Source organism: Bubalus bubalis, chromosome 6 (genome assembly GCF_019923935.1).
Source record: "Bubalus bubalis isolate 160015118507 breed Murrah chromosome 6, NDDB_SH_1, whole genome shotgun sequence".
NCBI classification, from domain to species: Eukaryota; Metazoa; Chordata; class Mammalia; order Artiodactyla; family Bovidae; genus Bubalus; species Bubalus bubalis.
In genome coordinates, this window is record NC_059162.1 from 17,572,914 (window position 1) to 17,599,452 (window position 26,539).

The 26,539-nt window shown below is 40.0% G+C and overlaps 1 protein-coding gene and 1 long non-coding RNA gene across 2 annotated transcripts; one reads left to right on the top strand and one right to left on the bottom strand.

Annotated features, from left to right (window-relative positions):
- Positions 1-490: 490 nt before the first annotated feature.
- LOC102415099 (small proline-rich protein 2E-like) lies at positions 491-2,001 on the top strand. Its single transcript, XM_025287820.2, has 2 exons — positions 491-648; positions 1,378-2,001. The coding sequence occupies exon 2, from the start codon at positions 1,397-1,399 to the stop codon at positions 1,613-1,615; it is 219 nt and encodes a 72-aa protein (XP_025143605.1). The 5' UTR covers positions 491-648; positions 1,378-1,396; the 3' UTR covers positions 1,616-2,001.
- A 15,930-nt stretch (positions 2,002-17,931) lies between these two features.
- On the bottom strand, positions 17,932-20,089 carry LOC112585462. The gene is made up of 2 exons (XR_003109849.2): positions 19,982-20,089; positions 17,932-18,385 (listed from the first exon to the last, which is right to left on the bottom strand). It is a non-coding gene; the product is annotated as an uncharacterized LOC112585462 (long non-coding RNA).
- Between the last annotated feature and the right edge of the window lie 6,450 nt (positions 20,090-26,539).

The window sequence follows — 26,539 nt, forward strand, 5'->3', positions numbered from 1 at the left end:
GAAAGGAGGACCCTAGAGGGTTACCACTTTACTGAAGGTGTCTATCTATCATGATGGGAAGGCTGGTGAGATGACCTGCAACCTGCCCTCAGTTTATTTTAGAAGCAAGAAGACTTTAGATTAGCAGGCCAGGGATCAAAGGGAAATGCATCATAAGAAGAGTCTGAGGTAGAGAGAAAAGTGTCCCAGGTAACCAGGCCCTTTGCAACCCAATATGTAGATAGAATGGCAACCAGTTCAAGTGGACAAAACAAACAGTTTTATAATTCAAGGAAGGTGAAAGAGAGAGAAGAGCATATCCTCTGATCAAGAAAAGGATCCCTTGATGACAAGTTAGAAAACAACCCCCGACAATCCCTGCAAATCCTTCTGTCATAAATTCCTGAAATTAAGAGCTAAGCAGAGACTGTGAGTCATAAGAACATAGTCCAGTGAGGAGATCCTGGAGGAGGGCATATCCTCTTTTCGGAGTCCCTGTCAAGCCAGTTATGGATGGATTTGCATTTTGGTTGGGAAATGACTGAACCAGGCCCATTTTGGCAGCTCAACTTCCCCCTGGGTGGGGCAGCAAGCCCCAATAAAAAGGCCCTCTGCTGCATCACTGCCATCCTCCTGCTACTCAAGTCCTGATAGACTTTGGAGAACCTGGTGAGTCTGATTCTTCAGTTCTACTTTGTTCTTGGGCTCCCGAATATTGAATTTATTCTGGAGGCAGCAAATTTGGTGGGTCCAAAGTTATGATCAAGTGTTTAATGCTCCTTAGTGGATGGGAACTTGGAATTTGTATGCTATATTTATTAGGTTTCTGGTAGACAGTTTGAATTTCCCTATTGAAAAAGAAGTTAATAGGAAATCGTTGACATTAAGAGGTAAAGAAGAAAGTATTTTTTCCTTTTTTGATATCATTTTGGTGTCCTTCTGTGGTGGTGATTTCAGAGGCATTTATCCTAGAAAGTATGAGGCCCTTGTATCCTTCCTGGTGGCCCTTTGCTCTGTACACAAGTCATACTGCTGGGACCTTATGAGAGATCATGAAGATAGGAATTGCTTATGAGCTTGCCCCAGATTTTAGAACTTGTGATGAACTTTTTTTTAAAGATGTTTTAATTAAAAAAATAAACAAAACAACTACTGCTGTTTTCTTTCAAACAAACATATTTTCTTTAGAAAATTTGTATGAGCAAAGAGAAGGTTTTCTCTAGGCTGATGAAACAATTTCCTAAGAGAGCAAGAGAAGCCAGAAATTCATTAAACGGGATTAAAGAAATTAAAGCACATTCTTAGAGATTGGCTCCTAGCTGATGGTATTACATAATTTTTGCCATGTCCTTCTTTATGAATTCCTTCTTGTGAACACTGTCATGTAATTTCTTTCAGATTCTAAGATTCCAGAAAGATGTCTCAGCAGCAGCAGCAGTGCAAGCAGCCCTGCCAGCCACCTCCAGTAGTGTGCCCACCGAAATGCCCTGAGCCTTGCCCACCTCCAAAGTGCCCTGAGCCATGCCCACCTCCAAAGTGCCCTGAGCCATGCCCACCTCCTCAGTGCCAGCAGAAATGCCCTCCTGTGCCACCTCCCCAACAATGCCAAGAGAAGTGCCCACCCAAGTGCAAGTAACAACATCAGCTTTTATCTGGATCAGGAAAGGATAAGGACAGTTGACTCACCTAGCTCCACAGCTCTACCTTTGCCTTCTCTTCAAATCCCATCATGGATACAGAAGGAGCTTCTCCATCCTTCAGCCAGCAATATGCCTGTGGCGATTTCAGACAGCTAGAGGTTTCCTTTCTGAGGTTGCTATACTGCTTTGCTCTTGGAAGTGCCCAAGAAAGCATCACAAAGCTTCAGAAGGAAGAACAGCAGCTCTTCTCCTGGGTCCCATCAGAGGATTCTCTCACTGTCTTCTGTGTCTGTCATCTGGGCAGGGGTTTCTACAGGCTGGGAAATTGTTACTTATCCTCTACGTCCTGAATAAAGTAGAATTCCTTTGTGTGATGTTAAAATGCTTTCTTTATTTTAAAAGTTGCTTTTAACAATACTATATAATTGTTGTGGTTTATTTGTATTCTTCTTTGATATCAAGGTTCAGGATCTCACAATCATTGTTGCCTGAATTTTGAGTGACATAATAGGTTATATTTATATAATTTCTAATCCATATTACTTAATTGAAGATTGATTGATTTGAGAAATTTTAAACTCCTCAAGATTTTTGCTTCTTTACTAAAAAGTGGGGAAAATCTTAGATATATTGCTCACTCATCTGGGGCATACAAATTAAATGAATGTGTTTAGTTTAGTTGGCACATTGCTAGACGCAGAGTTAGCACTTAGCGAGGCAGTAAATCATCATTGTCTTAGTCATTACCAGCATCACTACTATCATCAGCATCACACCATACCTGTTCCAGCAGGACACTGGCTCAAACATAATTAGTATAGCAAACAGAAAGAAATTCTCAAACTCTGTTACTCTTTCCTAATTTGTTGTTCTTTTTCTTCTTCATTAACCTTATTTTTAATGTGATATTGCAAATATAGAATTTGGGCTAATTACTGGAATATTTTTGCATAAGATTATAGTGGTTTTAAAAACATAAGTAGTAGAGAAGAAAGAGAAATTAAAAAAAAAAGATCTTTACCAGACAAAGTGCTGTCTCCTCTCCATGTGTACCACCTGCTCTTCTTTCTCCAACAACTAATCCATGGTCTGTCTATACTTTTTCACCTCTGAGATTACTTTTTTATTGAAGAATACACTGGTTTTTCAATGTTTAGATTTGTAAAATTACTGTTTCTCTGTACCTTTCTTTTCTAAGTGCTTAGCCTAGTATCAAGTAAGCTGGGAAATGAGGGTTATTTTCTTTAAGCGTATCTTTTTTGTGGCTCTAAGCTTCCACTTAGAGAATAGTTAAGTCAGACCACACACTCACACACACACTGATGAATAGGATACTATTTTTAAAAGTGATAAAGGCTTTGTGTTAAATCATACTATGCCTAAATATACTTAAGATTAAAAGGACGTTTCTTTATCTACATTCTTCACTCATAAAGCTAGAATTAAAGGATTCTATGATAATAGAACTGAAGATGGAGAAAGAGTCCGTGACTGCTCAACCCTCATCAGACTATGACTTGTGTGTGTGTGGTGGGGGAAGCACCAATATCTGGGAGTTGTCTCTTCTGTAGCTAGTGTTATTTGACCTGACACAGAAATTAGTTCCTAGAGGTAAGGTGTTATTGTAACAAATCTTAAATATGTGGCCATGGCTTAAGAGTCTGGAATAGGTTGGCAAGAAAACTGACACTCAAAAATATAAATGTGGTGACACATGAGAGTCAATGGAAGAATCTTTGCTATATAGGTAACTTGGGAGGCAAACTGAATGTTGTTAGCTTGTTGTGTTCACCAGGGTATTTCAGTGAACTTATGTTCAGAAAATAATTGTTTAGCTTGCAGGTCAGAAATGAAAAGAAAAAAAACATAGCACAGAAATTCAAAACTTTGTTGAATTAGAAAAATGCACCACTTGTAAGCTCCAAAGAAGAGATGAGATTAGAAGTGGTTGTGAACTTTAGATCCACTTTCAGTTGACTGTAACAAGAGAGAAAAGATAAATAAGTTGTAGTCTTTCCATCTGTGTGCAGGGAGCCTCGTGGTAGCTCTATTATGTTCAGAAGGAAAGAATGCAAAATAAATCAAGCCACAAAATTACTTCTAGGAAAGGACCTAAGTGTGGTCCCTAAAACATAGAAATGATTGAAGGAGTGAAACCTATTGGGTGTCTAATATGTTTTTGAGGGAATTGATAGCTAAATATACTATGTACCAAAACTAAAATGACTTTGACTTTTCAAGAATAAAAATAACTTTCCAGGACTCCTTTCCCCACCTTCCACACTACCCATTCCAGATGTGGTCAGTACAGATAAATAAAAGGATACAACTGCTATGAGATGGACACCAGGCCCACAGAGAATAATGGATGAGTGAAGCTCTCTCAGAGAATAGTATCAGAGCCTAACAGAGGTAAAGAGGAGAAGGAACACAGAAATTTTCAAACTTTGTTACTCTATGGTGGTTATTCTTTCATTTTTCCCCCTCTAACTTAGTTGAGATATAATTGACAGTTTAAATTGTATATATTTATTGATGTCAGGCTACACTAGAAAGCCACAGTCATCAAGACAGTATGGTACTGGCATAAAGACAGAAACATAGATCAATGGAACAAAATAGAAAGCCCAGAGGTAAATCCATGCACCTATGGACACCTTATCTTTGACAAAGGAGGCAAGAATATACAATGGAGAAAAGACAATCTCTTTAACAAGTGGTGCTGGGAAAACTGGTCAACTGCTTGTAAAAGAATGAAACTAGAACACTTTCTAACACCATACATAAAAATAAACTCAAAATGGATTAAAGATATAAATGTAAGAGCATAAAATATACAACTCCTAGAGGAAAACTCTCTCTGACATAAATCATAGCAGGATTCACTATGACCCACCTCCCAGAGTAATGGAAATAAAAGTAAAAATAAACAAATGGGACGTAATTAAACTTAAAAGCTTTTGCACAACAAAGGAAACTATAAGCAAGGTGAAAAGACAGCCTTCAGAATGGGAGAAAATAATAGCAAATGAAGCGATTGAGAAATAATTAATCTCAAAAATATATAAGCAACTCCTGCAGCTCAATTCCAGAAAAATACGCAACCCAATAAAAAAAAAATGGGCCAAAGAACTAAACAGACATTTCTCCAAAGAAGACATACAGATGGCTAACAAACACATGAAAAGATGCTCAACATCACTCATTATCAGAGAAATGCAAATCAAAACCACAGTGAGGTACCATTTCACGCCAGTCAGAATGGCTGCGATCCAAAAGTCTACAAGCAATAGATGCTGGAGAGGGTGTGGAGAAAAGGGAGCCCTCTTACACTTTTGGTGGGAATGCAAACTAGTACAGCCACTATAGAGAACAGTGTGGAGATTCCTTAAAAAACTGGAAATAGAACTGCCTTATGATCCAGCAATCCCACTGCTGGGCATACACACTGAGGAAACCAGAAGGGAAAGAGACGTGTGCACCCCAATGTTCATCACAACACTGTTTATAATAGCCAGGATATGGAAGCAACCTAGTTGTCCATCAGCAGACAAATGGATAAGAACTCTGTGGTACATATACACAATGGAGTATTACTCAGCTATTAAAAAGAATGCATTTGAATCAGTCCTAATGAGGTGGATGAAATTGAAGCCTATTATACAGAGTGAAGTAAGTCAGAAAGAAAAACACCAATACAGTATACTAACACATATATATGGAATTTAGAAAGATGGTAACAATGACCCTATATGCGAGACAGCAAAAGAGACACAGACTGTTGGACTCTGGGAGAAGGCGAGGGTGGGATGATTTGAGAGAATAGCATTGAAACATGTGTATTATCACATGTGAAATAGATTGCCAGTCCAGGTTTGATGCATGAGTCAGGGTTCTCAGGCCTGGTGCAGTGGCATGACCCTGAGGGATGGGATGGGGACGGAGGAGGGAGGGGGGTTCAGGATGGGGAACACATGTACACACGTGGCTGATTCATGTCAATGTATGGCAAAAACCACCACAATATTGTAAAGTAATTAGCCTCCAATTAAAATAAAAAATTAAAAAATGGAAAAAAATTGTATATATTTACAGTGTATAATGTGATGATTTGACCTATACATATTTTGTGCAATGATTACCACTATCAATTTACTTATAAGTCACCTCAATAATAACCATTTAAGAGTGTGTGTGTGTTTGTGTGTACGTGTGTGCTTATGTGTATGGTCAGAATGCTTAAGGTCTTCTTTGTCAGCAAGTTTCAAGTGCACAACACTGTATGTTAGACTCTCAGGGCTTCTTCATCTTATAACTGAAGATTTACTCTCTTTGCCAAACATCTCCACTTTTGTCGCATCCCTCAGTCCCTGTTAACCATGGTTCTACTCTGCTTCTATGAGTTCCATAGGTTCAGCAACACATTCCAAACAATCAATTGCTCAAAGAAGAAATAACAAGTAAAATTAGAAAATGATTTGGCGGGAATGAAAAGGAAAATACAACATACAAAATCTTGTGCGATACACATAATGTTGTACATAAAGAGATATTTATGGCTGGAAATATCTATATTAAAAGTGATGAAAAATCTCAAACCTTATAGAACTTTAAGGCAAAGAACAACAAAGAGAAAAGTCAAAATAATATACACTAGAACAGAAATAAATGAATTTAAAAATAGAAAAACAAAAGAAGAAATAAAAATAATACATTGGTTCTTTGAAAGAATCAAAAAAATTGACAACCCATGGGGATACTGGTCAAGACACAAAGATAGAAGGATCAGGTTTTTGAAATCAGCAAAAAGGAGGAGACAACACTGCTGATCTTAAAGAAATATAAGGACTATAAGAGAATACTCTGAGCACTGACCATGAACACTTACAAATTAGAAAACATAGATGAAATGGATAAATTCCAAGTAAGATGCAAAGTATGGAAATACATTCATGAAAGTGTAGAAAATCTGAATATCTGTAGCAAATAAAGGGATAACATTAATAATGGGAAAAAAATGTCCAAAGAGGAAAACCTTGGTCCAGATAGCTGCACTGTCAAAGTCTACCTAATATTTATATTACAATTAGCATAACTCTTTCATGAACTTTTGTAGAAAACAGAATAGAAGGACTTAATACCATATAATTGCACCTTTAAAATTGTTTAAGAGGAAATATTTAATGTTATATGTGCTGCTGCTGCTAAGTCACTTCAGTCATGTCCGACTCTGTGTGACCCCATAGACGGCAGCCCACCAGGTTCCCTCGTCCCTGGGATTCTCCAGGCAAGAACACTGGAGCGGGTTGCCATTTCCTTCTCCAATGTATGAATGTGAAAAGTGAAAGGGAAGTTACTCAGTCGTGTCTGACTCTTCGTGACCCCATGGATTTCAGCCTACCAGGCTCCTCCATCCATAGGATTTTCCAGGCAAGAACACTGGAGTGGGGTGCCATTGCCTTCTCCAATATTATGTGTATTTTATCATAATTAAAAATAATTTTAAAATGTAGAAAATAAATGGTCATTTGCCAGCTCATTATACAAAGCTTATTACCAGAAATGACATCACAAGGGAAGAAATAAATATTTCTTCATAGGGATTGCATTGAATCTATAAATTGCTTTGGATAATATACTCATTTTCACTATATTGATTCTTCCAATCCATGAACATGGTATATTTCTCCATCTATTAGTGTCCTCTTTGATTTCTTTCACCAGCGTTTTATAGTTTTCTATATATAGGTCTTTAGTTTCTTTAGGTAGATATATTCCTAAGTATTTTATTCTTTTCATTGCAATGGTGAATGGAATTGTTTCCTTAATTTCTCTATTTTCTCATTATTAGTGTATAGGAATGCAAGGGATTTCTGTGTGTTGATTTTATATCCTGCAAATTTACTATTATCATTGATTAGTTCTAGTAATTTTCTGGTGGAGTCTTTAGGGTTTTCTATGTAGAGGATCATGTCATCTGCAAACAATGAGAGTTTTACTTCTTCTTTTCCAACTTGGATTGCTTTTATTTCTTTTTCTGCTCTGATTGCTGTGGCCAAAACTTCCAAAACTATGTTGAATAGTAATGGTGAAAGTGGGCACCCTTGTCTTGTTCCTGACTTTAGAGGAAATGCTTTCAATTTTTCACCATTGAGGATAATGTTTGTTGTGGGTTTGTCATATATAGCTTTTCTTATGTTGAGGTAAGTTCCTTCTATTCCTGCTTTCTGGAGAGTTTTTATCATAAACGGATGTTGAATTTTGTCAAGGCTTTCTCTGCATCTATTGAGATAATCATATGATTTTTATTTTTCAATTTGCTAATGTGGTATATTACATTGATTGATTTGTGGATATTGAAGAATCCTTGCATCCCTGGGATAAAGCCCACTTGGTCATGGTGTATGATCTTTTTAATGTGTTGTTGGATTCTGATTGCTAGAATTTTGTTAAGGATTTTTGCATCTATGTTCATCAGTGGTATTGGCCTGTAGTTTTCTTTTTTTGTGGGATCTTTGTCAGGTTTTGGTATAAGGGTGATGGTGGCCTTAATGCAATCCCTATCAAGCTACCAACAGCATTCTTCACAGAGCTAGAACAAATAATTTCACAATTTGTATGGAAATACAAAAAACCTCGAATAGCCAAAGCGATCTTGAGAAAGAAGAATGGAACTGGAGGAATCAACCTACCTGACTTCAGGCTCTACTACAAAGCCACAGGCATCAAGACAGTATGGTACTGGCACAAAGACAGAAGTATGGATCAATGGAAAAAATAGAAAGCCCAGAGATAAATCCACACACATATGGACACCTTATCTTTGACAAAGGAGGCAAGAATATACAATGGATTAAAAACAATCTCTTTAACAAGTGGTGCTGGGAAAACTGGTCAACCACTTGTAAAAGAATGAAACTAGAGCACTTTCTAACACCATACACAAAAATAAACTCAAAATGGATTAAAGATCTAAACGTAAGACCAGAAACTATAAAACTCCTAGAGGAGAACATAGGCAAAACACTCTCCGACATACATCACAGCAGGATCCTCTATGACCCACCTTCCAGAATATTGGAAATAAAAGCAAAAATAAATGAATGGGACCTAATTAAACTTAAAAGCTTCTGCACAACAAAGGAAACTATAAGCAAGGTGAAAAGACAGCCTTCAGAATGGGAGAAAATAATAGCAAATGAAGCAACTGACAAACAACTAATCTCAAAAATATACAAGCAACTCCTACAGCTCAACTCCAGAAAAATAAATGACCCAATCAAAAAATGGGCCAAAGAACTAAATAGACATTTCTCCAAAGAAGACATACAGATGGCTAACAAACACATGAAAAGATGCTCAACATCACTCATTATCAGAGAAATGCAAATCAAAACCACTATGAGGTACCATTTCACGCCAGTCAGAATGGCTGCGATCCAAAAGTCTACAAGCAATAGATGCTGGAGAGGGTGTGGAGAAAAGGGAACCCTCTTACACTTTTGGTGGGAATGCAAACTAGTACAGCCACTATAGAGAACAGTGTGGAGATTCCTTAAAAAACTGGAAATAGAACTGCCTTATGATCCAGCAATCCCACTGCTGGGCATACACACTGAGGAAACCAGAAGGGAAAGAGACACGTGTACCCCAATGTTCATCGCAGCATTGTTTATAATAGCCAGGACACGGAAGTAACCTAGATGTCTATCAGCAGATGAATGGATAAGAAAGCTGTGGTACATATACACAATGGAGTATTACTCAGCCATTAAAAAAAATACATTTGAATCAGTTCTAATGAGGTGGATGAAACTGGAGCCTATTATACAGAGTGAAGTAAGCCAGAAAGAAAAACACCAATACAGTATACTAACGCATATATATGGAATTTAGAAAGATGGCAACAATAACCCTGTATACAAGACAGCAAAAGAGACACTGATGTATAGAAGTGTCTTATGGACTCTGTGGGAGAGGGAGAGGGTGTGATGATTTGGGAGAATGGCATTGAAACATGTATAATATCATATATGAAACGAGTCGCCAGTCCAGGTTTGATGCACGATACTGGATGCTTGGGGCTGGTGCACTGGGACGACCCAGAGGGAAGGTATGGGGAGGGAGGAGGGAGGAGGGTTCAGAATGGGGAACACATGTATACCTGTGGTGGATTCATTTCGATATTTGGCAAAACCAATACAATATTGTAAAGTTTAAAAATAAAATAAAATTAAAAAAATATTCTTTAAGGATATAGGTTAAAAAATTCTCCATAAAATACTAGCAAACTAAATCCGTTACCCTGTATGAAAGATTATACACCATGAGCAAGAGGAATTTATTCCTGGAATGCAAGGTTGTTTGAACATATACTATCAATCAATGCAATGCAGCATATTCATAAAATAAAGACAAAAAAACACACGACCATTTCAGTAGGCATTTGACAAAATGTAATGTCCTTTCATGATAAGAAAAAAAAAACACTCAATCAAGTTGAAAAAGAAAGATAAGTTCTTAACTTCATAAAGATCATCTATGAAAAACCCACAGGCAACATCATACTTAATGATGGAAGACTAGATGCATTCTCACCAACGTCGGGAATAGTACAAGGTTGTATATTCTTGCCACGTCTATTAAATTATTACATATTGTAGAGGAAGTTCTTGCTAGGGCAATTAGGTAAGATAAAAAGATGCCCAGATTGGAGAGGAAGATATAAAATGTTTTCTGTATGTAGATAATCTTAAGGAATTCACACATGAAATAGTATTAGAATGAATAAACAAGTTCAGTGAGATTTCAGGATACAATATCAGTATGCATAAATCAGTTATATGTCTTTACATAAGTAACGAATAATCTGAATGTGAAAGTAGAATGATTTCTTTCACAATAGCATTAAAAAACAACAGGAATAAAATAAACACATGCAACACTTATACACTGAAAACTACAAAAGATGATTGAAAGACATTCAAGAAGATAAATGAAAAGATACTTTGCATTCATGAATTTGAAGATTTAATATTGTTAAGATGGTAACACCCCCTAAATTGATCTGCAAATTCACAAAATTTCTACGAGAATCCTTGCTCCCTCTTTTGCAGAAATTGACAAGCAGATCCAAAAATTCAAATGGAAATGCAAGGGGCCCCAAACAGGCAAAATAATCTCAGAACCCCCCACAAAGAGGATTCCCACATCTCAATTTCAAAACTTTCCACGAAGATACAGTTGTGCAGGCTTGTGACACTAGTATAAGAAGTTCAGAAACAAATTGTTACATTTATGATCGATTGATTTTGACGAGACTGGCAAGACAGTTCAATTGGGGAAAGAACAGTCTTTTCAACAAATGGTACTGGGACAACTCAGTATCTATAGGTTAAAGGTCAAGTTGGATAAACAAAGGATAAAGTTGGACCATTACCTCATAATATATATAAAAATTCAAAATGGATCGTAGAACTAAATGTAAGTAGGAAAACTGTAAAATTTAGCAAAAATGTAAATGTAAATCTTCATGGCCATGAATTAGGCAATGGTTTCTTAGCTATGATACCAAAAGTTCAATATTAGAAAGAAAAAAAGAAAAGATAGATTGAGTTTATCAAAATTTAAAAATTCCTTTGCATTTTCAAGGTTGGTAAAGAATCCATCTGCAATGTAGGAGACCCCAGTTTGATTTCTGGGTTGGGAAGATCCACTGGAGAAGGGATAGGCTACCCACTCCAGTACTAGGGTTTCCCTTGTGGTTCAGCTGGTAAAGAATCTGCCTGCAATGTGGGAGACCTGTGTTTGATCCCTGGGTTGGGAAGATCCCCTGGAGAAGGGAAAGTGTTCACTCCAGTATTCTGGTCTGGAGAATTCAATGGACTGTATAGTCCATGAGGTCGCAAAGAGTTGAACATGACTGAACGACTTTCACTTTCACTTACACTTGAGAGAATGAGTAGATAACCCAAAGAATGAAAGAGAATATTTATTTGTAAGTCATATATCTGATTAAGGACTTTTATCTAGAGTATATAAGAACACTTAAAACAACAATAAAATGAAAAAAAAAAAACTATTCTAAATGGACAAAGGATTTGAATAAACTGACAATAAAGCACACACGAGAATAGACAGAAACCAGAAATCTAGAAACCTAGAGGTTTGGAAAGTTACGTGCTTCTGTGAAAGTCGCTCAGTCGTGTCTGATTCTTTGCAAGCCCATGGAATGTAGTCCACTCCAGGCCAGAATACTGGAGTGGGTAGCCTTTCCCTTCTCCATGGGATCTTTCCAAACCAGGGACTGAACCCAGGTCTCCCATATGGATGGATTCTTTACCAGCTGAGCCACAAGGGAAGTCCAAGAATACTGGAGTGGGCAGCCTAACCCTTCTCCAGGGGATCTTCCCGACCCAGGAAATGAACCGGGGTCTCCTGCACTGCAAGCAGATTCTTTACCAACTGAGCTATCAGGGAAGTCCCTTATACACTTATAGACCATTCTGTTTTATCTCTTTTTATTAATAAAGAGTTAATTAATATATTAAGTGTCTTAATATTAATATAAAGAGATAAAACAGAATGGTTTTGAGAGAATTAAAGCTCAGATTTTCAGCCAAGATTGAAGCTTAAGGCCATCCCACTGAAGTTAATTTTTCCAATAGTGTCAAACAAGGTAAGTTGACAAAGGCATTTGAAAAGGAAGCAAATAAATAACATAAGAATGTTTTTAAGGAAATAAATTTGGTTATCATTATTGACATGTAGAACTGACTGGAAGCACATAGAAGCCTAGGAAACTTGCCAGGAATCATATCACCAAAGCAACCACAGGCTCAAACAGAACAAAACATGCCTCCAAGGTCCTTAAAATCACACTTGGCTAGAAAGTGAGCTGCAAAATTTACCTAATAAGGATTGTACAATCCACAATGCATGCTTCAGATTTGATCATACAAAAGTAATAATCCTATCAATGGCAGAACAAAGGAAAAGGCGTTCCTTACAGAGAGCAGAATCAAGACCTTAACACAGAGCTTTTATCACTTCTGCATGTTGGGACTCAGTTCAGTTCCGTCGCTCGTGTCCGACTCTTTGCAACCCCATGACTGCAGCACACCAGGCTTCCCTGTCCATCACCAACTCCCGGTGCTTGCTCAAACTCATGTCCATCGAGTCAGTGATGCCATACAACCATCTCATCCTCAGTCATCCCCTTCTTCTCCTGCCTTCAGTCTTTCCCAGGATCAGGGTCTTTTCCATTGAGTCAATTCTTTGCATCAGGTGGTCAAAGGATTGGAGTTTCAGCTTCAGCATCAGTCCTTCCAATGACTATTCAGGACTGATTTCCTTTAGGATTGACTGGCTAGATCTCCTTGCAGTCCAAGGGACTCTCAAGAGTCTTCTCCAACACCACAGTTCAAAAGCATCAATTCTTTGGTGCTCAGCTTTTTTTTATAGTCTAACTCTCACCTCCATACACGGCTACTGGAAAAACCATAGCTTTGACTAGACGGACCTTTGTTGCCAAAGTGATGTCTCTGCTTTTTAACATGCTATCTAGGTTGGTCATAGTTTTTCTTCCAAGGAGCAAGCACCTTTCAATTTAATGGCTGTGGTCACCATCTGCAGTGATCTTGGAGCCCCTCAAAATAAAGTCTCTTACTGTTTCCATTGTTTTTCCATCTATTTGCCTTGAAGTGATGGGAGCATACCATGATCTTAGTTTTCTGAATGTTGAGTTTTAAGCCAACTTTTTCACTCTTCTTCTTCACTATCATCAAGAGGCTCTTTAGTTCTTCTTCACTTTTTGCTACAAGGGTGGTGTCATATGGCTTCACAATATTCACAGAACTGAATTTCAGGAAACTAAAGCCTGACTGCTATGTGTCTTCCCATTGACATAATGGTAGTTTCTATTTAGTTTTCCTGTATCTGTTTCACCCTTGGTTCCTGGGTAATAGGAAGAAATGGTTCATCTGCTTACTTCATAGTATGATGAACCAATAGAAGCCATAGGAAGATATGATAGAGACAATTACATGCCATCCAGAGGCTTTATATTTTGAATTAACTGAAACTATGATGTTTCTTCCTTGGGGACTGTTTTCTGCATAGGAACCAAAAGAAGTAAACAGATCTTTGAACACCACAAGTGTAAACTGTGACAGTAGCTTGAAGAGCTCACCAGTATCTACTTTCCTCTTTTTTCTGGGCACACTGATAAATTAAGTTTCTTGATTTTCTAAGGTAGATAGGACCATGTGACTAATTTTGAGTGAAGCCAATGAATAAAAACAGGGCTATCTCTTCTTGACTCAGTCTATTGCCCTTTTCTTATATCTGGAATTCAGAGGAGAACAAGGCCCTCAGTGATGGTAAAATCATACAATGGAAGGACCCTGGTTCCCTTTATGACCGAATAGAGCAAAGACCTTGCAAACTCACACTGGAATTGGAAATGAGTAAGAAATAACTATGGACCTAGCAGAAGCAGAAGATATTAAGAAGAGATGGCAAGAATAAACAGAAGAACTGTACAAAAGAGATCTTCATGACCCAGATAATCAGGATGGTGTGATCACTCACCTAGAGCCAGACATCCTGGAATGTGAAGTCAAGTGGGCCTTAGAAAGCATCACTACAAACAAAGCTAGTGGAGGTGATGGAATTCCAGTTGAGCTATTTCAAATCCTGAAAGATGATGCTGTGAAAGTGCTGCACTCAATATGTCAGCAAATTTGGAAAACTCAGCAGTGGCCACAGGACTGGAAAAGGTCAGTTTTCATTCCAATCCCAAAGAAAGGCAATGCCAAAGAATGCTCAAACTACTGCACAACTGCACTCATCTCACACGCTAGTAAAGTAATGCTCAAAATTCTCCAAACCAGGCTTCAGCAATATGTGAACCGTGAACTTCCTGATGTTCAAGCTGGTTTTAGAAAAGGCAGAGGAACCAGAGATCAAATTGCCAACATCCGCTGGATCATGGAAAAAGCAAGAGAATTCCAGAAAAGCATCTATTTCTGCTTTCTTGACTATGCCAAAGCCTTTGACTGTGTGGATCACATAAACTGGAAAATTCTGAAAGAGATGGGAATACCAGACCACCTGACCTGCCTCTTGAGAAATCTGTATGCAGGTCAGGAAGCAACAGTTAGAACTGGACATGGAACAACAGACTGGTTCCAAATATGAAAAAGAGTTCGTCAAGGCTGTATATTGTCACCCTGTTTATTTAACTTATATGCAGAGTACATCATGAGAAATGCTGGACTGGAAGAAACACAAGCTGGAATCAAGATTGCTGGGAGAAATGTCAATAACCTTAGATATGCAGATGACACCACCCTTATGGCAGAAAGTGAAGAGGAACTCAAAAGCCTCTTGATGAAGGTGAAAGTGGAGAGTGAAAAAGTTGGCTTAAAGCTCAACATTCAGAAAACGAAGATCATGGCATCCGGTCCCATCACTTCATGGGAAATAGATGGGGAAACAGTGGAAACAGTGTCAGACTTTATTTTTCTGGGCTCCAAAATCACTGCAGATGGTGACTGCAGCCATGAAATTAAAAGATGCTTACTCCTTGGAAGGAAAGTTATGACCAACCTAGATAGCATATTGAAAAGCAGAGACATTACTTTGTCAACAAAGGTCCGTCTAGTCAAGGCTATGGTTTTTCCTGTGGTCATATATGGATGTGAGAGTTGGACTGTGAAGCAGGCTGAGCGCCAAAGAATTGATGCTTTCAAACTGTGGTGTTGGAGAAGACTCTTGAGAGTCCCTTGGACTGCAAGGAGATCCAACCAGTCCATTCTGAAGGAGATCAGCCTTGGGATTTCTTTGGAAGGAATGATGCTAAAGCTGAAACTCCAGTACTTTGGCCACCTCATGCAAAGAGTTGACTCATTGGAAAAGACTCTGATGCTGGGAGGGATTGGGGGCAAGAGGAGAAGGGGACGACAGAGGATGAGATGGCTGGATGGCATCACTGACTCGATGGACGTGAGTTTGAGTGAACTCCGGGAGTTGGTGATGGACAGGGAGGCCTGGCATGTTGCGATTCATGGGGTCGCAAAGAGTCGGACACGATTGAGCGACTGATCTGATCTGATCTGAAGAAATAACTTCTGGGAATTCCCTTGCTGCCCATTGGTTAGTATTTCATGCTTTCACTGCTGTGGCCCAGATTTAAATCTTGGTCAGGAACTATAGTCCTGCAACCCTCACAGTATGGCCAGAAGGAAAAAAAAAAAAAAAAAAAATGGAAGAAAGATAAGGAAAAAAGAAAAGAAAAAAAAAGGAAAAGAAATAAATTCTACTGGATAGAGCCGCAATAACAACTTGAAAATGTTAGTCACTCAGTCGTGTTCGACTCTTTGTGACCCCATGAACTTAGCCCACCAGGCTCCTCTGTCTATGGAATTCTCCAGGCAAGAATATTGGGGTAGGTAGCCATTTTCTTCTCCAGGAGATCTTTCTGACTCAGTATCGAACCCAGGGATTGAACCCAGGTCTCTAGCATTGGAGGCAGATTCTTTACCATCTGAGCCACCAGGGAAGCCCATAGCTTAGAGGGTGTTCATTGTAGCTGCTTACCCATGCTGCCATGAAGACTAATGAAGATAGTTATGTGCATCCTGGATACATGTATATGTATGGTGGAGTCCCTTTGCTGTCCACCTGAATCTATCACAGCACTGTTAATTAGTTATACTCCAATATAAAACTAAACATTTATAAAAATTTTTTAAAAGGTAGCATGGTTAGAACACATTTTTTTCTCTGTTTGTTTGGCTAGTTGACTTTTGTTCTAGGAGGTACTGTTTACTTGGTAGACCTTATTTACCAATTAAACAAAAAGGTATTTAGGATAATAAGATGTTGAGGGTAAACATTTTAAAAGTAGACTTAATAAATTGAAAGAATGCCACCAGATAAAAACGTTACCATCAAGAGAATCACTATAGCTTGAATTATACCTTTTAATATTCTTTCTTATATTATTTTATTTCACAGTTGAAAATATGTCCTGTTTTTGGATTTAGCTTGTGGTCCACTGGTTAAGAATCTGCCTTGCAGTGCAGAACACAAGTTTTGTTCCTGATCTGGGAAGATTCCACATGCCATGGGGGTAACTAAGCCTATGTGCCACAGCCACTGAAGCCCACACACCCTAGAGCCCTTGCCCCTCAGCAAGAGAAGCCACCACAAATAGAAGTGCATGAACAGTGACTAGAGTAGACCTGCTCACCACAACTAGAGAAAGCCCACGTGCAGCAACGGAGACCCAGTGCAGCCAAAAATAAAATAAATAAATAAAAACTTTAAAAATTAAAAAAAATAAAGTCTCTTTCTATACTGCCAAAGGAAAATTTGCTTTGTTTCTCAGTAATATAAAAAAGAAACATACTTTTTATATAAGTATAAACACACACACGTGTATGTGAATGCACAATTGGTAATTCTATTGCATTTCATTTCACTGTAAACATTTTTATGCTCTAGGGAGATGGGGTGGACTTTCCAGTTCTCGCTTTCTGTGGTTCCTGCTGTACTATGTGTGAAGTAAACCATTTCATACCTGGGGATACAGGGGATGAGCTTTTGTGTGTCACTCTGGGAGATTCCAAGATTGCAGATCTAGTATGCATGGGTGTGTATGTATGCTTGCATGAGGGATGGAGTAGGGAGTGAAGTACACCCTTCTCAAAGACTGTAAATGCCCAAGGCAAACATTTTGAGTCCTCCTCATCTGCTTTCTGGCACAGAGTGGACACTCAGAGAATGGAAGAGGGTTGATGGAGATGACAAAAGTGGAGGCATCTTTGGGTATGTTTGGGAATCTGAATTATGGGTATCAGAAAGAAAGGTGTGAGGAGGAGCAGATTCACATAGATTGGAATAGCATCCCCTGAAATAAACAAGAAATGGATGGATAAGTCAGCAATTTGAAAGCTGGATTTGGGGAATAGGGTAGAGAGGAGGAGTTCGTAATTAGTTCAGACAAGCACAGACTAGACTCCAGTGTGACTCACAGAGTTGTAAGAGGAGAGCGCTGCTCCAGCCCTGGCTGCCCAAAGCAACAGCCTCTGGGTAGCATTGTATAACCTCCCATTTTCAGCCCTTAATACTCAGGATTACTTGATACCAGGAATATTCATCGAGGGCAACTCCCCACCCAACTATTACCAGGACTAGATGCTTCTGAATGAACCCCTTCCTCACCAACCTGTCTAGATATAGGTCTTACTTTACAAAGGAAAGGAATGAAGGAGTTGAGTCAGACCACCATACACGCAGTCAGGAGTGGAATTGAAAATGCATTTAATAGTGGAAGAACAAAGCTGATCCACTTGTATTCACCTTAAGCCCCTCTTTCAGGTGAATCCAGAGCACCTGATGGCTAAGGTTCTAAGGTACCCAGACCTTCAGCCTAACTCAGAGGTTAGAGGCCCTGTGTGTTTAGGAAGGAAAGTTTCATGGCACACATATTTAGGGTGTAAATTAAGAAGGTCTGTGACTCAGGGTGACAGTAAGGTAAATGGGACTCCTAATTAGAGTAGGGAAGGTCAACTTCTGATGGCTGGTTCCTCTAGGGCTAGGCTGTAGCCCACCTAACTTCTGCTTAGTTTTCTGTTGAGCTGGTGCTGGAGTCGACTGTTGAGGAGCAGGGACATTTCACTTGCTGCTGCTGAGGCTGGGGAAGTGGGATTCAGGGCTTCTTCTGCTCGTGGGAACTCATGCCTCATAGGCAGCTGGACCTAGAGACAGAACAGATGGTTTAAACAGGGATTAACTAGGGAAGAAGCCACATTCAATGCCATTTTACATCTCTTCAAAAGCAAATGTTCTTCTTCCCCCTCTCTACCACAAAGAATGCTTTAATGATTTCTGAACCTTTGAAAAGGAGGCTTGTAATGGTGATCATTCTGCTTCACTTGAACATAGCTTCTCCCAGTGCTCTTCTTCTTCCTGGCACATCTTAAAACCCAATAAGCAACACAACACATTTGCAGGCTCCCGGCAGGCATGTGAGATCACAGTGTTGGATCATATGGAAATGCGATATTATTTAGAAAAACAAAAAACAAAACCCAGTAACTTCAGCCTGTGCACACACAGAATGGCTGTTTTGTTGTTCAGTTGCTAAGCCATGTCTGACTCTTTGTGACCCCAGAGTCAAGACTGCAGTGTTCTAGGCTTCCTTGTCCTTCACTATCTCTTGGAGTTTTCTCAGACTCATGTCTATTGAATCGGTGGTGCCATCCAACCATCTCATACTCTGTCACCCCTTTCTCCTCCTGCCCTTGATCTTTCCCAGCATCAGGGTCTTTTCCAATGAGTCAACTCTTCACATCAGGTGGCCAAAGTATTGGAGTTTCAGCTTCAGCATCAGTCCTTCCAATGCATGTTCAGGGTTGATTTCCTTTAGGACTGACTGATTTGATCTCCTTGCAGTCCAAGGGACTCTCAAGACTCTTCTCCAGCATGACAGTTTGAAAGCATATAAATAACTACTGACTTCTAAAGAACCTGCACAAATCCACTTCTGGCTTCACTTACACCCTCAAAGGTTTTCCTTATTCCTGCTTGTTCAAGTAGTATCCAGCCACCATGGATCACAGATGGCCTGGGATGGTGTTTTGGGAGGCTTTACTACAGCAAGACGTCCAGAAATTACCTGTCTTCCTGAACCACCTTAGCGTGTTACTTGTCCTCATCACCTCATGAGGGTGACTTTCTGTTGTACACTGTAATTTAGCTCTTCATGTCCATGTCTTATTTTTCTGAATAAATTGTAGTCTCATGGAATGAGTTTCCTGTTGCCTATATATATATTTTTAGCACTAAAGGGCCAAACACAGTGAATATTCACAAAACAATTTGTTGAAGAACAAAATTCTGTGTATTGAAATTATGAATAAAGAAATAATTTAAATGTTATCAAGAGTGCTGTAGCTCTGAGTATTATTCCTTATCCTGCCAACTGTGGGTCCTTGCGTAAGCCAGTCCCCTTCTCACTGACACAACAAGAAGTGATGGAGCAGAACTGATAAAGTCTTCAGTTCAGTTCAGTCGCTCAGTTGTGTCCGACTCTTTGCCACCCCATGGACCGCAGCACGCCAGGCCTCCTGTTCATCAACAACTCCCAGAGTTTACCCAAACTTAAGATAAAGTCTTAAGTCCCTTCAAGCCTGAGCTATGATTGCTTTTAAAATAAAGATATTCCTGGAGGTTAACATTCTAATGGCTGGACTTTAATAGTGGGGGAAAAGACACCAAGAATACCAAGGAGATTCCAACAGAAGTCAAATACATTGAGGGAATGATGAAACATTGCAAGAAAAAGGACTCACCTGCTACATGGAGAAGGGCAAGCTGCGTGGTTACTCAGATCTGGTGTGGTGTCCCCAACAAACTGGCTTTTTTATAGGGAATGAGACCTGTCTTGAGGAACAGAATATTTCCAGGTTGCTGTGTTTTCATTTTTTGTCTGCCAAACATGATTCATCCTACACCCCCTCATTTAACTGTTGGCTCAGCTTTTGTGATGAAATCACCAACTTATTTTCGCATTTGCTGTCTGACAACAATGTCACGTAGGCCTTACCTCTACTGAGCACACTTTGTACCCCGGTCTGGAGTTTATGAGTCAACTCTTCTCATGGGGTGGCCAAAGTACTGGAGTTTCAGCTTTAGCATCATTCCTTCCAGAGAAATCCCAGGGCTGATCTTCAGAATGGACTGGTTGGATCTCCTTGCAGTCCAAGGGACTCTCAAGAGTCTTCTCCAACACCACAGTTCAAAAGCTTCAATTCTTTGGCGCTCAGCCTTCTTCACAGTCCAACTCTCACATCCATACATGACCACAGGAAAAACCATAGCCTTGACTAGACGAACGTTTGTTGGCAAAGTAATGTCTCTGCTTCTGAATATGCTATCTAGGTTGGTCATAGCTGGAAGGGATTGGGGGCAAGAGGAGAAGGGGACAACAGAGGATGAGATGGCTGGATGGCATCACTGACTCGATGGACGTGAGTCTCAGTGAACTCCGGGAGTTGGTGATGGACAGGGAGGCCTGGCATGCTGCGATTCATGGGGTAGCAAAGAGTCAGACATGACTGAGTAACTGATCTGATCTGGAGTTTATGATGAGGGCGATATGGGCTGAAAGGAGAGAGAAGGAAGAAGTTATAGGACTGCTGACTAAAAATGAGCCTGCTTTCTAGAAGTCCCTAATCCTTAGTATAGACTGGACTTGGACTGCTTAACATTTGAAGTGGGATGTGGAGAGGAACCACAGGTGTTTCTGGTTCTTCTGGGAGGCCAAAGTCATGGTGGTATGAACTTACCCAGGTTGGAAAAAAGTAATAATTTTGTTTATCCATCATTCAGTGTAGCCTGAAAGAGGGAAGGAAATGCTAAAATGATTCTTTGGTTCCTAAAAAGCCTTTACTCCAAGAAAGGCTTTAGAGTCAATAGCAGAAGGGCATAGGGACCATGATGAGTGAATACTGGTGAAGACAATTTCTTCAGCCCCAGAACAACCTGGAAATTTTGGTGCATCCACTTGTTCTGTCTTAAGTGACAGCAGGCCATGAAGACCCTGCCTTTCATGGTTACCACTTCCCAGAGACCACATAGGGAGGAGAGAGACAGGATTCCTTAGCCTTTATACTGGAGTTCATTCTGCTCAAGATGAAATGAAGCTGAGGTTACTAACCCAGATTGACCTCAAACATACAATCTGTATCAAGCTGCTGTATTTGGAAAATCCAGATTATTCTTTGAACCCTAGTGTCTGGGTGGTCCCTTCCTTCTTGCACTGCTTACCTACATGTTTATGGAGTAGCTGCTGGCTCCACAGCTGTGTCACTTCCCCTGAACTTGAGCCGACCAGACAGGCACCACCAGAGGCTCCTCCCACTGGGTCCCCTTAGTCTACCTTCATCCCCATCTGGCACCGTGTGTGGTAGCTGCTTAGTGGATTGATGATCATAGAATGGATGCATGAATGAATGACACTATTTGCTATGAGACACCCAGAGGCTGCTTGGGGAATGGGTAGGGTATTTCTTGTAAAAGGAACTTCATCCTTGTTACAAACCTCACAATATGGGCTGAGAGGAGGGGTAAGGGCTCATCAAGACACAGATGTTTCTGCTACTAGAAACACCTGTTTCTCTAGAGTTTCTGCAGTTACTTCCCTGTGGGCAAGGGCCAATGCCACCACTATGCCTGAGTTCCAGGACTCTTCTACTAACTTAGTTCTTCTTTAGACTTGGGTACAAGCATTTTCTCACCCACACCATATCTCTTAAGGACCCTATGGAAGGAGTTCCAAGCACACCTTGCTGCTGATCTGGTGGGATTCTCAGACCTAGGGTGAACTTCTTCCTGCTCGTTGGTCCTCCAAGATACTGCTCGTGGGCCTGGCTGACCTGAACCTCAGCTCAGAGGCTGAACCGCTGCCTCTTGTGTCTCTCCTGGACCCACATCCCTGGGAGCAAAGGGGAACTGTCATTCAATATTCTCTAAGCTTTGACCTGATGAACCTGACTGACTTGTGCCTCCTTTCCCTCAGCAACACTTTCCCCTTTCCAGTTTCCTGGAATTTCCTCTTTATTCTTCTGCTTTTTGTCAAAAATGTACTGAATAGTTGAGTATTAAGGTCATTTCTACTATACATGGAAGCTCATTTTATTCACTAGCAATGCTGGATTAGGCAGTGTATTTTCTGGGAAACCATATGGCTTCTGAGTGCAACTAACCTCTCCCCATATGCCCTTGACTCTGACACTGATGCATTTCTCAGGATAATAGGATGCTGCTAATTTTCTAATGTCTTGGTTTTGCTGGTTACCTGTGCTAGATACCTCTTGGGCATCCCTACAAATTCTCTCTGTTTTACTGGTTATCCACACACTATCATATGGTCCTTTCTGTATAGATTTGGATGGGCTTTGTATAGAACTTCCTGTCACTTCCTGAACCAGGGCTTCTATTATACTACCATTCAGGGAACCTGTGGAACACAATGCACCCTTGTGTCCAGAAGTGTGGGGGCAGTTAATGCACATGAAACCAAATTGGACAAATGGTGGTAGTGAAGGCTATGGATAAATACTTCTTGCCTTCATCCCCAGGTGAGATCATCAAAGAGTTCTGAGATCATTTCCTAAAGATCCTCAAAAGGTCCCAGGGGCTTGAACACCAGTTATTCCTGTTGATATGCAAAAAGATAATAAGAAACAGAAGTGTTAGTGGCTCAGTTGTGTCTGATTCTTTGTGACCCAATGGACTGTAGCACACCAGGCTCCGCTATTCATAATGTCTCCTTGAATTTCTTCTTTCTCAGTTATCCCTATATCCATCATTTCTTTCCTCTGAGATCACATTTCCAATAAACCCCCGCCCATGAGGCTTAGTACCAGGTACAGCTTTCTGGAGAAGCCAGGTTAGGACAATTATGGAACAGGCCTGTAATTCACAAAGCAGATATATATATAGGTGTACAATCATTCAGAAAATGGAAATCAATGCTCAGAGCACATAAAGACAGATAGATCATTGTAAGAAAGTTAGGTTTCACCCAGGTGCCTTCTGAGACTTTGGAAATGTTGGTGTGGCTGAGGACAGTACTTCTGAGAGAGTCGATTCTTAGGTAGGTTGATAAGAAGTCCTGGGTCCTCGAGGAGGAGAGAGAGGTCTAGGGTTCTGAAGAAGGAGAAAAGGACAAACATTTTTTTACCCTTAAGCCCAGACAGAGCTGATGATTGCACAACAAAACAAGTCAGCTTAAACTCTGTACCAATGATAATATAACAACAATGTATCCTGCTTGAGGACCTGTTTCTCCTTGAGAACCTTCCAACTAATCCTGTTATCTTAAAATGTATATTATGAAAGTGAGTCTGGTAAAATCTTTCTATTGTCAGTTCTAATCCTGTCATCTTAAAATGTAAATTGTGGGAGTGGGTCTAGTAAGACCTTTACAACCTTGAGACATTCTTTTTTTTTTTTTAATTTTAATTTTAATTTTTTTTAATTTTATTTTTAAACTTTACATAATTGTATTAGTTTTGCCAAATATCAAAATGAATCTGCCACAGGTATACATGTGTTCCCCATCCTGAACCCTCCTCCCTCCTCCCTCCCCATTCCATCCCTCTGGGTCATCCCAGTGCTCCAGCCCCAAGCATCCAGTATCGTGCATCGAACCTGACCTGGCAACTCGTTTCATACATGATATTTTACATGTTTCAATGCCATTCTCCCAAATCTTCCCACCCTCTCCCTCTCTCACAGAGTCCATAAGACTGTTCTATACATCAGTTGTCTCTTTTGCTGTCTCGTACACAGGGTTATTGTTACCATCTTTCTAAATTCCATATATATGTGTTAGTATACTGTATTGGTGTTTTTCTTTCTGGCTGACTTCACTCTAATGAGGTGGATGAAACTGGAGACTCTTTTGATTTACTGTAATAACCAACTGAAAAATTATATAACTCCCTTGCTAAGACTAGAAAGGGGGGGCACTCTCCATCCCCCTTCTGATGTCTATGTCAGAAGCTTTCTCTGACCCTTTTTCACTTTAATAAAACCCTGCTACACAAAAGCTCTTGAGTGATCAAGGCTGGTTCCTGGTCCATAAGCTAAATTTTCTTCTTTGGAGATCAGCAATCCAACATCGTTCACTGTAAGCTATCACTTCCTCAGCTTACCTCTAGAATATTGCATGGTAGTAAGTTCAGGAGAGAAGCCTTTTTCTGTTAGGTATAAACCCAAGGAGAACCCCTCCAATTCATTCATTCAACTGATTCTTGAGTGTTTCAGTATGTCAGGCTGTGTTCCAGACACTTGGGATGAGTCAGTGAACAATAACACAGATCTCTGACCTTGTGGAGTTCACATGCTAGAGAGGAAGGTGGAGATAAACAGTAAAGAAACATGATAGTTAAGTAAATTATGTATTAAATGCTATGAAAAAACGGAATAATAGTGTAAGCAATTGGCAGCATAAAAGAGGTAAGGATGGGGACTGTGTATCCTCTTTGAGAAGATGATGTTTGAACAGACTTGAGGGAGGTGAAGAAGCTAGATATTAAGATATCTGTTGAAAGAATTTCAGGTCAAGAGAATATCCAAAGAAAATGCTCCAAGTTAGAGTGCCTGCCTGGAGTTCTGGGGGCACTGTGGCTGGACTGGAAATGGTAACTGGAAGAAAGACCAGGGCCAAAATAAAGTAAGTTTGTCCCCTGCTTTTAGTCTCTGCCATCAGCCATCATCAGGGCATGACAAATCTTTCCTCTTCTGTGGCACATCCTCAGAAGAAATTAACTCAGAGTAAAATGCATTGAGAACTGTTTCTTCAGGCTCCCAAATGTCTCATATCTTTTGGACTTTTTTGGGAAAGTTTCCACTCTAAGGTAGGGTTACCTATAAAAGTGGGTTAAAGCCACATATAAATACCTCTCAAAAATAGGAAGTTGACTTACCAAGGATATGTACTTTTAGTAGACTTTAGTTTGCCATGTGTGATAAGAATATCACTGAATTATTTTAACTGAGTAACTAAGGGATTGGGGGCAGGAGGAGAAGGGGACGACAGAGGATGAGATGACTGGATGGCATCACCAACTCAATGCACATGAGTTTGGGTGAACTCTGGGAGTTGGTGATGGACAGGGAGGCCTGGCGTGCTGCGATTCATGGGGTCGCAAAGAGTCAGACACGACTGAGCGACTGAACTGAACTGAAGTATATAATTGTGCCTTTTGAAAAAAATATTGTTTGGGACTTCTCTGGTGCTCAGTGGTTAATAATCTGCCTGCCAGTGCAGGGGGGATGGGTTCAGTCCCTGGTCTGGGACTGCATGCTGCATGCATGCTGCATGTCAACTAAGCCTGCACACTGGAACCACTGAAACCTGTCAGTCTAGAGCCTGTTCCACAACAAGAGAAGCCACCACAACGACAAGCCCACACACCACAACTAGAGAGTAGACCCCACTCTCTGCAACTGGAGAAAAGCCTATGCACAGCAGCAAAGACCCAATGTAGCTCAAAACCAGTCAATAAGTAAAAATCTAAAAAAAAAAAAAGTCTTTTGCTATGAATAAATGTTAAGCATATATTAAGCAAATATTAGAACACAAGGATATGATTCTGTGATCATATAGGGGTGCTGGTATGAGAATAATTGATTATTGGGAAAAACTACTCTACTATACCTTTACTAGCCAAATGGCACCTATCTTATCTTCTTTGTTATACAGGGAACAATAAAAGCCCCACCGTGGCTTCCTACCTTTAATCCTGGCTCAGGACCATCATAGTCCCTTTCTTTCATTTCAGCCAATGGTATAATTATCCCTCTATCTGCCCTCTCTCCATCTCCACACTCTGAAGTTTTTTTTTTCTTTTTCTTTTTAATGTATCAGTAATATTGGTTTTATATGTATTCAGAATAGGGCTCCCTGAATTACCAGACACCCTTTCATGCATTGGAGAAGGAAATGGCAACCCACTCCAGTGTTCTTGCCTGGAGAATCCCAGGGACGGGGGAGCCTGGTGGGCTGCCGTCTATGGGGTCACACAGAGTCGGACAGGACTGAAGCAACTTAGCAGCAGCAGCAGGATGCCTCCTGCCCCACCTTTCCAAAGCACTTCCTAAATGTTACAATGTGTTAAATCATCGAATCAGTAAAATTGTTACCTATAACTTGAAAAACAGTTTGCCCAATGAGCTTGTAGTTACAGACAAGAAAGAAACCTGACTGGAAAGATGTAGAGATTTGGTTAGTATTGGCTGCTTCTGGTGGTAAAATATTAACAAATTGATTAAAGAAGTGGCCAATTTGCAAGTGAAACAGTATAGCAATCCCATAGGAAAAGTTGACTACTTCTAAA